The sequence below is a fragment of the Mustelus asterias genome, chromosome 7, assembly GCF_964213995.1.
Source record: "Mustelus asterias chromosome 7, sMusAst1.hap1.1, whole genome shotgun sequence".
In the NCBI taxonomy this organism is placed as follows: Eukaryota; Metazoa; Chordata; class Chondrichthyes; order Carcharhiniformes; family Triakidae; genus Mustelus; species Mustelus asterias.
The window spans coordinates 113,263,074-113,277,001 of NC_135807.1; the positions used below are offsets into that span (position 1 = coordinate 113,263,074).

Sequence of the window (13,928 nt, forward strand, 5' to 3'; positions counted from 1 at the left end):
AATTATGCCTAAGACCATGAGGACAGTCTCATTCTCAGAGACCTTTAAAATTGTAATAAAATGGCAGGATTTGTTGTAGCTTTTAGTTCTGATAGACTTGGTATTTGACTGAGGGTTTGTTTAACATTCAATCTTGAAGTTTGAAAAAGACTGTTTCATCCAAAAATCCTATCATTTTTCAGGACTCTGTATCAAAGTACCATATCATTTTTTGTCCTGTGTAGGCACAAGAGGGTGAGTAGCCTAATGACCGGGTGCGATGGAGCCTGTGGCAAGCATGAGTGATGGTGCTGCCGTGTCCTTCATTGTACAGACATTGATCCAAATCCCAGCTGGTTCAGGATGCTCATTTTTGAAAGGGCAAAGCCCTTTGATCTTTCTATTCTTTCACACCTGTCAACCAGAAGAGAAGAGAGCCGCCATCTTTAGCAGAACGTTGTCCACCTCTGAGAAACAGGGTGCATCATTCCCCACACCCGCACCGGTGCAGATTAGTTTCCCGTCAGTGGGTATGTGTTTGTGCTTAGATTTGGGGGTCACAACCCTGTGAAAGCAGCACACACTTGTGCTATTGGAGTCTATAACAGCTGAGATCACTGACATTGGAGGAGCTAGGCTGGTGCTGAGCTCTTGGCTGATGGTAAACCCTTGGAGTTATCAGTAATGCAGAAGATGCTGCAAGTTCAGTGTGAGTTGCAGTGTCTGGTTAATGAAGATACACTAGATGCACATGGACTTCATGGATGAACAGAGAGTCAAGATGCTCCTGCTGCTTTTGTGAATGTCAATGTTAGTAATCAAGATGTTCTTTATTTTCTTGCATTTCTATCTATTGTTGGTGGCTGTCTGGAATTGCAGGAGTGACATAGCTTTCCCCAAAGGCTGTTTGGGATGGAACATAGCATGTGAGGTGATTTTATTGTACAGAAGTGCCAGGTGGCACTGGACAAGGGATTCTGAGCTTGTAATTGAGGTAATTGGCAACAGTGGAGGGTGAAGGTGAATCTTCCTTTGATTGGCTGGATGATGTGGGAAGGAATATCTGAATCGTGCATGCATGAGGCCTCCCCTGCCTCCCATGTGTCTATGTCATTGTGCCCTCCATGTGGGCCTTAAGGTCTTTCCATTGTTCTAGCTGGGCATCAGCTTCCTCATCATCCTCCTTGTCTCAGGATGCCTCACACTCTTCATTAACCAGAGCCTCTGCCCTCTCCAGGTTGTGCAGTCTACAAAATGTCCCAGCAAGCGTCTCCTGTATCATGGAAGTGCCCCACCAGAATGATCCTGTCATCTGAATCTAATCTTTAGCAGACTTATGGTCTGTCCAATGGTGGCTCAGGTCACTTTGTGGCTGGTGTTGTATTTCTCCTCTCCTTCAGTCCTATGATTCCTCACCTGGAGTCAGAAACCATCTCTTTAAGAGGTAACCATGGTCAGCCATTACCCAACACTTGGGAGTGTTTAAGTAGATAGGCGTGGTGGCTACTTGCAGGATACCACACGCACACACCTATGGGATATGTTGGCAGTGGTTGCAGAATAGTTGGCTGTTGAGGGTATGGAAGTCCTTTCTGTCAAAGAAGACCACTGGCTGCCCTGTGGGAGCCTTGATGGCCACATGCATGCAGTCAATCACATCGTGCACCTGGGGGAATCCAACAATGGCTCTGAATCCTTTGACTCTGTCAGGTGACTGTCAAAATCAGTGTGATTATGGATGTATTGGTTGACTGCCTTGAAAAAGGCATCTGTTTTTGATGCAAATTTGTCTCAGTGGAAGAAGCAAAAGATAATGGCCGACAGGTGCTTGTGTGACTGGAAAACTATATCCGATTCAGGTTCCACAGGGCTCCATAACTTCCTTTCTGTGTTATATATCAATGATGCAAACTTAAATGTGGAGGATATGATTAAGGAGCTTGCATATCATACAAATGTTGTAGTTAATTTTATTTATTGATTCACAGGATGCAGGCATCACGGGCTAGACCAGCCTTTATTGCATATCCATAATTTCCCTTGAGAAGGTGATGATTAGCTCCCTGCTTGAACTGCTGTTGTCTATGTGCTTGAGGTACACCCACAGAGCTGTTGGGTGACATACTAGGTATGACTCCAAATAATGGACAGCATGCCCCCTGATTTCCAATGACTTCAGTTTTACTACAGCTTCTTGGCATCACATTCAGTTGATTGGCCATGTTAAATTGGCCCTTAGTGTCAGTGGAATTAACTGGGTACATACATCGGGTTATGGGGATAGGGCCTGGGTGGGATTGTTGTCGGTGCAGGCTCGATGGGTTGAATAGCCTCCTTCTGCACGTAGAGATTCTATGATTCTGTGGCTAGGAACATTGCAATTGAGAAGATTTTAATCAAAAGGTTAAACTAATTTTATTTCTAATGAATCAAATCTCTTGCATTCCTATTATTTTCAAACAGAAATTCCATATTTGGAGGTTTGAAATTTTAATCACAGCCATGTCAGCGCACCATTTACAACATGGTACAATAATTCACAAGAACAATTGAGCTAGACAAGTGATTATTCAGCACATTCAAAATGTAATCTTACAGTTCAGCAATAAAGAAACCAAGTCAGGATCTTTAATATTTACACTTTGATTGTTATGTATCTGCTACGTAACACATTGTTCAGTAATTATGTCATCATACAGTATACAATTAAAGGAATTCTGTTGGATGTACAGTTTTAGAAATCTATCAATCTGGCACCGTTTTCACTTCAGCAAAGAGATTTCATGGAAGTAAGCACCAAGCACCTTGATTCCCTGAATATAGTTGGTCCTGTTGGAGAAACAACAATTTAAAAAAATCTATACACTGAAGTCTCCATTGTGGCAACATTCCTCCCTATTCCCAGCAATGTCTCCAGCTTGCACACTGCTCCTCAAACTCAATATTCCTCATATGGATTCCTCCTGTCTTTGTCCCAATGGCAGCAGTGCCTTCTGTGTCCAGCCCCAAGCTCTAATTCTCTTTTTAAAACCCCCCTATGCTTCCCTGAAATCCACCTCCAAGATTCTGGTCACCCCTAATTTGGCTCAGTGTTCTTCTGTTGATTCCTCCTCGGTCAAATACTTTGTGAGCGTTTTCTACATTAGAAGGCGCTACATAAATCTAAGTTGTTGTTGTAACTTTCAAAGTATTCTGCCAAGTATCCATCCGTCTCGGTGCTGGAACAGGTTAAAAAATAAAACTGAATGGGCAGATTAAAAATGGAATAAGCTGCAAACAGAAACCAGCATTTATTTGTACCACTTTAAGGGAAGCTCGATGGGGTAAGTGGGGAAAGGAATGGAAGGGGCTGCCGACAAGTTTAGATGAAGAGTGGGTGGAGGCTCAGCAGCATAAAGACCAGCAGCGGCCAAATGGCCTGCTTCTGTGTTGTAAATTCAGTGTTGTACTTTTATTTTACAGCCATATTCCTAACTTCACTCTTAAAGCACAGGGTTCTCGTTCTGAGAACAGAAATTTCAACCTTGTATCCATTTGGAGCCACTGAGCTCCTCTCAGTATTTTGACTGTTCCTGCAGAGTACAGCAGAGAGCTCACACACACTACAGTAAGCTGCTAAATGTGACTTGATCCCTCAAAAGAAAGGGAAATGTCTATATCCCCCCTCATGCATGCTTTATAAAGGTAGAGAGATTATCATCAGGAGCTGTGAGAGGGAATTAATGGTGTGCTTGTGCGCAGTTGAAGAATAATGGACTAATATGGTAATAAATCAAATTCCAGGCTGTAGTGGCTGGGCAAGTGGGGGGTTAACAGAGAATAAAAAAGATCTGATATTCCTACTATTCTGCAGACCAATGTGAGCATCCTACTGTATTTTTAAGACTTGATTACCTGTAAAGACTCGCATTCCAACCATTATTTTGTAAATTGAGTTTGTGTCTTTATATGCCCTGTTTGTGAATATTGCTACCAAATAAACCTGTTGGACTTTAACCTGGTGTTGTTAAACTTCTTACTGTGTGAATAGAACCCCCACTCACCTGATGAAGGAGCAGCGCTCCGAAAGCTAGTGAGTGGCTTTTGCTACCAAATAAACCTGTTGGACTTTAACCTGGTGTTGTGAGACTTCTTACTGTGAACATCCTATAGATCAACCTGTTGGGCTTTAACCTGGTGTTAAACTTCTTACAGCATCCGACAGAGGCAGGGTTAGGCTTCCCCTGCTTTCTCCTCCCAATAGAGGGCAGCAAAAACCATGGACCACAGTCCAGCATGAGAGAGAGAAAAAGGGAGAGCTTTGAGGAAGAAAACTGTGGACAGGAAGAACTTAAAATTATTTTACAGGACGTAGTTATATCAATTCACATATTATCAGGACTACTCGAGGTGTCCAATCACAACCAACCTGTCCTGGTCTCTCCATGCTGACGCTATAGTTAAGAAAGCCCACCAACACCTCTACTTTCTCAGGAGGCTAAGGAAATTTGACATGTCCGCTACAACTCTCACAAATTTTTACAGATACATCATAGAAAGCATCCTTTCCAGATGTATCGCAGCCTGGTATGGCTCCTGCTCTGTCCAAGTACGTAAGAAACTACAAAGGGTCGCAAATGAAGCCCAGTCTATCACTCAAACCAGCCTCCCACCCATTGACTCTGTTCACATTCCCCACTGCCTCAGAAAAACAGTCAACATAATCAAGGACCTCATGCACCCCGGACATGTTCTCTTCCAACTTCTTCCATCAGGAAAAAGACACAAAAGCCTGAGGTCATGTACCAACCGACTCAAGAACAACTTCTTCCCTGCTGCCTGCTTTTGAATGGGCCTACCTCATTAAGTTGATCTTTCTCTACACCCTAGCTACGACTGTAACACTATATTCTGCACCCTCTCCTTTTCTTCTCTATGAATAGTATGCTTTGTCAGTATAGCGCACAAGAAACAATACTTTTCACTGTATACTAATACATGTGACAATAATAAATCAAATTAAATCAGACTCCCAAGAACAATGCTTAAGCAGAATATTGCCTCTTACCGGTTGATTTTCTCATTCTGTGAATGAGCTCCATCATCTGCAGCTCCAATCGGCAGTAACATAACATTCTTTCCTGTAGCTTCCTGGAATGTCAAGGTAACTGGAATGGTTGCACCTTCTCTGATCATATCTGGCTCAACTCCGAATACTAAACAGGAAATCAATTTATTTGAAATCGAGATTAAAAATACATTGCGACGTATACAAATTATACACTCCAATCATCTACTAGAATTCCGGTTGCAAAACACTTTGTGTAAAATGGTGCCGCTGTGCTCAGATTAACACCTCCAACCTCAAATCCAAAAAAACCCAAAGAACAAAGAACAAAGAGAAGTACAGCACAGGAACAGGCCCTTTGGCCTTCCAAGCCTGTGCCGATCATGATGCCCTAACTAAACTAAACAAAGACCTTCTGCCCTTACTCGGACCATATCCCTCTATTCCTTCCCTATTCATGTATCCATCCAGATGCCTCTTAAATGTTGCTGATGCGTCTGCTTCCACTGCCTCATCTGGCAGCGCGTTCCATGCACGCACCACATTCTGCGTGAAAAACTTCTCCCGCACATCTCCCTTAAACTTTCCCCCTCTCACGTTGGACCTGTGCCCCCTTATAAGTGACACTTCCACCCTGGGAAAAAAATCTCTGACTGTCCACCCTGTCTGCCTCTGATAATTTTGTAGACTTCCATCAGTCTACAAAAGGGAAGATGGGTGGAAATCTCCCAAAAAAATTCTAAGTGTTGAATTTGCATGAAAACTGGAGTAATTCACGCTGTTTTTTTTCAGTGGGAGTTCAGAGAAGAATTCCCCACTCTCTGTGCACTGCAGAGGCCACCAGCGTGAATATCATTAAAAACTAGGGGCGGGGCCTATCCCCTCCAGAGAGGCTGAAATCAGTGCGCTGAGCAGACTACTGCACATGTGCAGATCTGTCAGTGCCGAGATCGGCGCATGCGCAGTGGCCCCACACTGATGGCCTCCCAATTGCTGGCCAGCTTGATCGTTGGCCAAACCCGCAACCCCCGCAATGCCAGATCTCCGCCGCCAGCTCCCCCCCCCCCCCGCCTCCAATGGCTCAATTGCTGGCCCCCTGGGCCAGCCCCGAATCCTCCTCCCAGCCTGCACTGATCTCCATCTCCCTTGATTCCACCCCCCCCCCCAACAGTCCCAACCCCTCCCCCCGGCAGTGCCAGCTGCCCCAGCTGACCACCGCCACGGCTGAACCCCACTTCCCCCTCCAGCCCACCCCAATCACTGCCCTCCCTCCTTCCCCCCACCAATCCCTATGCAGAGTACAGTGGGACTGCCCACCCCCACCAATCGGCCCTAGACCCCACCCCATCAGATCTTGCCCTCCATTTGCTCCACCCCCGTGGCATTGCCCCATGCCTGATTGCCTCCCCTGCACACCTGCGGGGTCAGGCCACTAGTTCCCCTTTAGTGGAGTTACTCTAAACCCTGCTGGAGTGAACCACTCTGGCAGGGGGTGGAGATGCTAGTGGGTCTGGAGACTTCAGTACTGGGCCCGCTAATTACACCTACATTTTATGCAAATGAATATTTAAATGATCTTTGTGCCTCCCCGACAATTTCTGGTGCTGATCTGATGCCGCCGGATATCCGGCACTGGGAGACGATAGCGGGGCACGACCGCCGCGCGAACCCCACAAATGAGCCGCGTGAAAATCTCCCGGTCCGCTGCACTAAAAAACTAACGCAATGGGATGGGAGACCCGTGGTCAATATATTTGCTTTGTCTTCTTGATTTCTGTGTTGCTATAAGATAAAAATGTAAATTTCTGATCATCCGTTATCCAACCAGAAGTCTTCTCCGTGATAGTAAATTGAGATTCACTGTCGCAGACTTACCCGACAGCAATCTAAAAAGCAGAATGCTGTGGATACAGGAAATCTGAAATAAAAACAGGAAATGCTGGAAACACTCAGCAGGTTATGGCAGGATCTGTGGAGAGAGAAACAGATGTTTCAGAACCTACAGCACTTGTTTAATCTGCTACCTTTTTCTAACTTCACTTGTACATTTCCCCTGTCTTGTCTTCAGCAAACAATGTAGGCTGCATTTTACACTTTGCACTCCTGATGCAGAGGTACAAACTCCAGCAGGTACTACAGGATTTCTGTGGGCAAAAGGAAATTTCTCTGCAAGTCCCCCACTTGAGAGATCAGTGTTCAATCTAATTAGACCCATTTTATTGCAGATATAGTTTTCACATTATTAAACAAAAATCTGAATTACTGGGGTTAGTAAAGTGAAAGGGAAAAATATGAATAGACATGTGACATCATTACACGATATATTGGGCTACGTTAGATTGGGTGAAGGCAACACAGTCATAGACATAGACACCCTACAGTGCAGAAGGAGGCCATTCGGCCCATTGAGTCTGCACCGACCACAATCCCACCCAGGCCCTATCCCCACATATTTACCCGCTAATCCCTCTAACCAACGCATCCCAGGACTCTAAGAGGCAATTTTTTAACCTGGTCAATCAACCTAACCCGCACATCTTTGGACTGTGGGAGGAAACCGGAGCACCCGGAGAAAACCCACGCAGACACGAGGAGAATGTGCAAACTCCACACAGACAGTGACCCGAGCCGGGAATCGAACCCGGGACCCTGGAGCTGTGAAGCAGCAGTGCTAACCACTGTGCTACCGTGCCGCCCCAGTCCCAACGCTACATTGTCAAACAAAGATTCAAACATTTGGAAGTGGATTAATTTTCGTGGCACCATTTTAAAAGATGCAATTGTGCTATTCTGCGTTGCTAAGGAGTGGCAGATTAACATGGGATTTTGAACAGCAATTGAATCCCTTCTGTGTTTACTAGAGAGGGCGGAATGAAGCCTACTGCAAATTGGGATTTCTTAGTGTTTTCCAATGCAGATAGTACCGCTCTTGTCTGCTGCAATCAGGGTGCACAGAAGGACTGTGGATTACTACAAAAAGTTAGAAATAACTTATAGACTTTTTTTTAATGGAATACAATGTATCTGTAACTATTATAGAGTCCCATTTGTCGGTACAATGTATTAACCAGTAAATTGCAAGGATATTGTGGAGTTTCAAATATTTACTTAGTGGGTCAGGATGAAATTCAGATGATAATGCAACAACAACAACCTGTAGTTTACTTGTTTTTCTCCCTTTTTTTTGCTTTCAGAAGTAGCCCTTCACAACTCTACCATTCATACCTCCTCTAGACATTGTTTTACTACTCAGTCCCTTTGGCTTTGTTACAAACTCTTATTTTCCACTCTACCACAGACTTTTTCTGTTTTTTTTCACCCCACACTGATGGCCTCCCAGCTCGATCGTTGGCCAGCCCCGCATGATTTGCTTAAAACTTATCAGATTTCTAACTCCTCTTAGTTCTGATGAAAGGTCATCGACCTGAAATGTTAACTCAGATGCTGTCAGACTTGCTGAATATTTCCAGTTTTCTTTCTGCTTGTTTCTCAGATAAAGTTTATTTATTAGTGTCACAAGTAGTCTTACATTAACACTGCAATGAAGTTACTGTGAAAACCCTCCAGTCGCGCCACACTGGCGCCAGTTTTGGTACACTGAGGAAGAATTTAGTATTGCCAATCCACCTAACCTGCACATCTTTGGACTGTAGGAGGAAACTAGAGCACGCGGAGGAAACTCATGTTGACACAGGGAGAACGTGCAGACTCCACATAGAGAGTGACCCAAGCCGGGAATTGAACAGGGATCCTTGGCGCTGTGAGGTAGCAGTGCTAATCATTGTGCCACCGTGCCACCCCAGCATGATTTCCAGCATCCACAGTATTTTGCCCTTGGTATTGGAAAGGATAAAATTCTGCCCAATAGATTGCACCCACACTTATTAAAAGACATTTGGGAAATTATAGCAGAGGCACCATTACACTTAAATAACTCATTAGGAAAGGGAGTAGTGCCAGATGATTGGCAAGCAGCCAATATTATTGGAAAAAGGGCAATAGATCAAGTCGCGAGAACTATAGAATTGTTAACTGAATGTCACAATGAAGAAAAATAAAATAGAATTTTTACTCAAAGATTAAAAGAAAAGCCACCAATAAACTGGAAATATAGTAAAGATTATTCAGAACGGAATTCGAAACAGAAAGTCATGTCTTCCCAGAAGGTAACCTTATTGAATTATTTGGAGTTAATAGACAGGATAATGTAATTGAAGTAATATATTTGGATGAGGGATTTTTATTGCACAGAGTGCATAAGATTCAACTGGTGGCCTCTGAAACTCTCCCATTTTCACACTCGTTATGGACTTTTGGTAAGATCGCACCCTAGATTTATGACTAAAGTCAGAACAAGGGAATCAGGACACAGATTGGTTGGTAAACTGGCTACAAAACTGAAAACCAAATCAGGGTTAAGAGCAGCTACACAGACTGACAAAAGGTGGGCAATGGTGTTCCACAGCAATTGGTGCTGGGACCACCGTTGTTCACAATTTACAATGATTTGGATTTGGGAATCAGAAGAACGATTTCTAATTTTGCGGACAACACCAACTTGCTTGGGCCGGGGAAGGGGGAGTGGGTGGGGAGTAGCGGTTAATTAATACAAAGGAAAATTATGATAAAATACAGGAATGCATTAATAAACTTCCAAATGAATGCTTAATTGGCTGATGAATTTTAATATTGATAAGTGTGATATAGTGCATTTTGGTAGGAAAAGTAAGGTCACATACACCTGGAAAAAGAAGAGTCCAAATAGGGTCGGGGAACAAAGTGAGCCAGAGGCATAGATTCACAAATCATTATAAGTAATGATGCAGGTTAATAAAGCCAACGAAAAACAAAATGGAGTTTACTTCCAAAGAAAGAGATAGAAACACAGGGAAGTCATGTCAAACTGGTATAGAACTCTGGTTCAGGCCACACTTTGGAGTAGGATCCACAGTTCTGGTCTTCATATTAGAGAGAGGGGAATAGACATCAGAGAAGGTCCAAAATGATTCACAAGAATGTTACCAGAATAAGAGGTTATAACCATTGCAAAAGACCAAACAGGCTAGGGTTTTTTCACCCGATAAAAGCCTTTTAAAATAAAGTGTTTGAAAATTTTTGATTGAGTAGATGTAGTAAAAATGTTTCTACTTGTGGGGACAAAAAAAAAGTCAAACTATTAATATGAGATAATCCCTCATGGCATGGTGACACAGTGGTTGACACTGCTGTCTCACTGCGCCAGGGACCTGGTTTCAATTCCAGCTTTGGGTGACTGTCTGTGTAGAGTTTGCAGTTTCTCCCCGTGTCTGTGTGGGTTTCCTCTTGGTGCTCTGGTTTCCTCCACACTCCAAAGATGCATTGAATAGGCGGATTGGTCATGGTAAGTGCGCAGAGTTACTATATAAGCATAATTAAGGACCCCACACACCCCGGACATACGCTCTTCCACCTTCTTCTGTTGGGAAAATGATACAAAAGTTTGAGGTCACGTACCAACCGACTTAAGAACAACTTCTTCCCTGCTGCCATCAGACTTTTGAATGGACCTACCTTGCACTAAGCTGATCTTTCTCTACACCCTAGCTATGACTGTAACACTACATTGTGCACCCTCTCCTTTCCTTCTCTATGAACAGTATGCTTTGTCTGTATAGCGTGCGAGAAACAATACTTTTCACTGTATACTGATACATGTGACAATAATAAATCAAAGCAAATCAAATCAAGTGGGGCACAGGGGGAGGCCTTGGTGAGATGCTATTTTGGAGAGTAGGTGTCGACTTGATGGGCCAGATGGCTTTTTCTGCACTATAGGGATTCTATGGTTCTATGGTAAAAGGGAATTTTGGAAAAAATGTCTTTAACCAAATAATGTTTAATGTGTCACTGCAAGAGGTAATTGAGGCAAGAAGCACAGATACATTAAAGGGAAGTTTGTTAAAGACATGGTTTGGAGCAGCTTAGAATTCAGCATTTTTTTTAGCATTTTAGAATACTAAACTTTACTATTAAAAAGCTAGTCACAATTAGTCAACCTCAATTTCAGAGGTTTCATATTATTTTGTAGAATTGCTTAGGTTAATTGTTTCCTGGGATGTTAGTGAAGTTGAGTTGTGAAGCTGTTATCTGGGAGCAAAGACTTTCAGCCATATAGGCTTATATTCACACCAAAGATTTGTTCAACCTTGGAACTGATGTGGAATAAGAAAATACACCAGTTTCCTTTCAAGTCATTTCTGTTGTAAACGATGATCTTATGTATGCAAAGTTGTTTTGAAATCCTTTCCATTCAGACTGAAAAGGGTTCGACATGAAAGAAGATGGAGAATAGAATAGTAAAATTAAACAGATTTTAAAATTACTTGTAGGTAACAGTTGGTTGTGAATTTCAGTAATTTAGTGTAATTACAATGCACAGTCCTACGCACACAATGAATATGAGGAAAATATTAAGACCATAAGACCATAAGACATAGGAGCGGAAGTAAGGCCATTCGGCCCATCGAGTCCACTCCACCATTCAATCATGGTTGATTTCAACTCCATTTACCCGCTCTCTCCCCATAGCCCTTAATTCCTCGAGAAATCAAGAATTTATCAATTTCTGTCTTGAAGACGCTCAACGTCTCGGCCTCCACAGCCCTCTGTGGCAATGAATTCCACAGACCCACCACTCTCTGGCTGAAGAAATTTCTCCTCATCTCTGTTCTAAAGTGACTCCCTTTTATTCTAAGGCTGTGCCCCCGCGTCCTAGTCTCCCCTGCTAATGGAAACAACTTCCCTACGTCCATCCTATCTAAGCCGTTCATTATCTTGTAAGTTTCTATTAGATCTCCCCTCAACCTCCTAAACTCCAATGAATATAATCCCACGATCCTCAGACGTTCATCGTATGTCAGGCCTACCATTCCTGGGATCATCCGTGTGAATCTCCGCTGGACCCGCTCCAGTGCCAGTATGTCCTTCCTGAGGTGTGGGGCCCAAAATTGCTCACAGTACTCCAAATGGGGCCTAACCAGTGCTTTATAAAGCCTCAGAAGTACATCCCTGCTTTTGTATTCCAAGCCTCTTGAGATAAATGACAACATTACATTTGCTTTCTTAATTACGGACTCAACCTGCAAGTTTACCTTTAGAGAATTCTGGACTAGGACTCCCAAGTCCCTTTGCACTTTAGCATTATGAATTTTGTCACCGTTTAGAAAATAGTCCATGCCTCTATTCTTTTTTCCAAAGTGCAAGACCTCGCACTTGCCCACGTTGAATTTCATCAGCCACTTCTTGGACCACTCTCCTAAACTGTCTAAATCTTTCTGCAGCCCCCCCACCTCCTCAATACTACCTGCCCCTCCACCTATCTTTGTATCATCGGCAAACTTGGCCAGAATGCCCCCAGTCCCGTCATCTAGATCGTTAATATATAAAGAGAACAGCTGTGGCCCCAACACTGAACCCTGCGGGACACCACTTGTCACCGGTTGCCATTCTGAGAAAGAACCTTTTATCCCAATTCTCTGCCTTCTGTCTGACAGCCAATCGTCAATCCATGTTAGTACCTTGCCTCGAATACCATGGGCCCTTATTTTACTCAGCAGTCTCCCGTGAGGCACCTTGTCAAAGGCCTTTTGGAAGTCAAGATAGATAACATCAATTGGCTCTCCTTGGTCTAACCTATATTGATGAACAAGCACTCATACTGTAACCTGAAACTGTATCATTCAGATACAAACTGTCTCAATTGTTAACTCTACTGTACCCACCATACCAGGAAAAATAACTTTTAGTACAACTTTAGCTATAACATATAGATGACTTGAGCAGCTTTAGCATGTTAAAGTTGCTATAAATACAGAGCAAGTGTTCAAATTAGATTCCTTCACCAACCTGTTTTCATTGCTTTCCTGCCAGCTAGGTAATGAGGATGGTTATAGTCTGCCAGCCAAGCCTTGGCACCAAGACCCATGTATACCTTCAATGTGTTGGGACTTCCATATTCAGCAAAAGTTTTTTTGATGTAATCCACTACCTTAGGAGCAAGAAAAAAGCAAATGAATAAAATGGAGAGGGAAAATGGAAGGGGGAGAAAAAGCTGGAAAACTGCAATTTGTTTAATAGAAAGTATTCAAATTCCTCTATAATCTTTGCTCCACAATAATCTGTAATCAGGTTCCACTTTATCATGAAGCATGGGATTTAACAAGGGGAAACAGAAGAAAGCAAATGACCAACTTAACACTACTCCCAATACATATTTCTAACCAGTGTACTAATAAGGCAAGAAAGGCAATTCACCTCACTGCTGTTTGCATAACATATTAGTGCATAGATTGGATTCCTAATTTTTCTATAATAAACAATGACATCTCAAAATTAATGATTTAGCTTTAACATACTTTAGGATATCCTTTTCTTTTATTCATTGAATGTACAGGTCATTGGCAAGGCCAGCATTTATTGCCCAGCCCTAATTACTGATGAATGGCAGATGGAGTTTAATTTAGATAAATGTGAGATGATGCATTTTGGTAGATCGAACCAGGGCAGGACTTACTCAAATAATGGTAGACATTGGTGAGAGTTACAGAACAAAGAGATCTAGGGGTACAGGTTCATAGCTCCTTGAAAGAGGAGTCACAGGTGGACAGGGTGGTGAAGGAGGCATTTGGCATGCTTGGTTTCATTGGTCAGAACATTGAATACAGGAGTTGGGACGTCTTGTTGAAGTTGTACAAGACATTGGTAAGGCCACACTTGGGATACTGTGTACAGTTCTGGTCACCCTATTATAGAAATAGATATTATGAAAGTAGAAAGAGTGCAGAAAAGATTTACTAGGATGCTACCAGGACTTGATAGTTTGAGTTATAAGGAGAGGCTGGATAGACTGGGACTTTTTTCCCTG

At 43.0% G+C, this 13,928-nt stretch overlaps 1 protein-coding gene across 2 annotated transcripts in view; it reads right to left on the bottom strand.

Annotated features, from left to right (window-relative positions):
- Nucleotides 1-2,377: 2,377 nt before the first annotated feature.
- LOC144496155 (cytosolic non-specific dipeptidase-like) overlaps nucleotides 2,378-13,928 on the bottom strand; it is a 58,869-nt gene continuing 47,318 nt past the window's right edge. Inside the window, exons 11-13 of one of the 2 annotated variants that reach the window (XM_078217134.1) lie at nucleotides 12,911-13,052; nucleotides 5,027-5,174; nucleotides 2,378-2,808 (exon numbers count right to left, since the gene is read on the bottom strand). In XM_078217134.1, the coding sequence (XP_078073260.1) occupies nucleotides 2,742-2,808; nucleotides 5,027-5,174; nucleotides 12,911-13,052 (357 nt within the window). In that variant the 3' untranslated portion in view covers nucleotides 2,378-2,741. The remainder of the gene's footprint in view (nucleotides 2,809-5,026; nucleotides 5,175-12,910; nucleotides 13,053-13,928) is intronic. The other variant, XM_078217135.1, reaches the window with a different exon arrangement.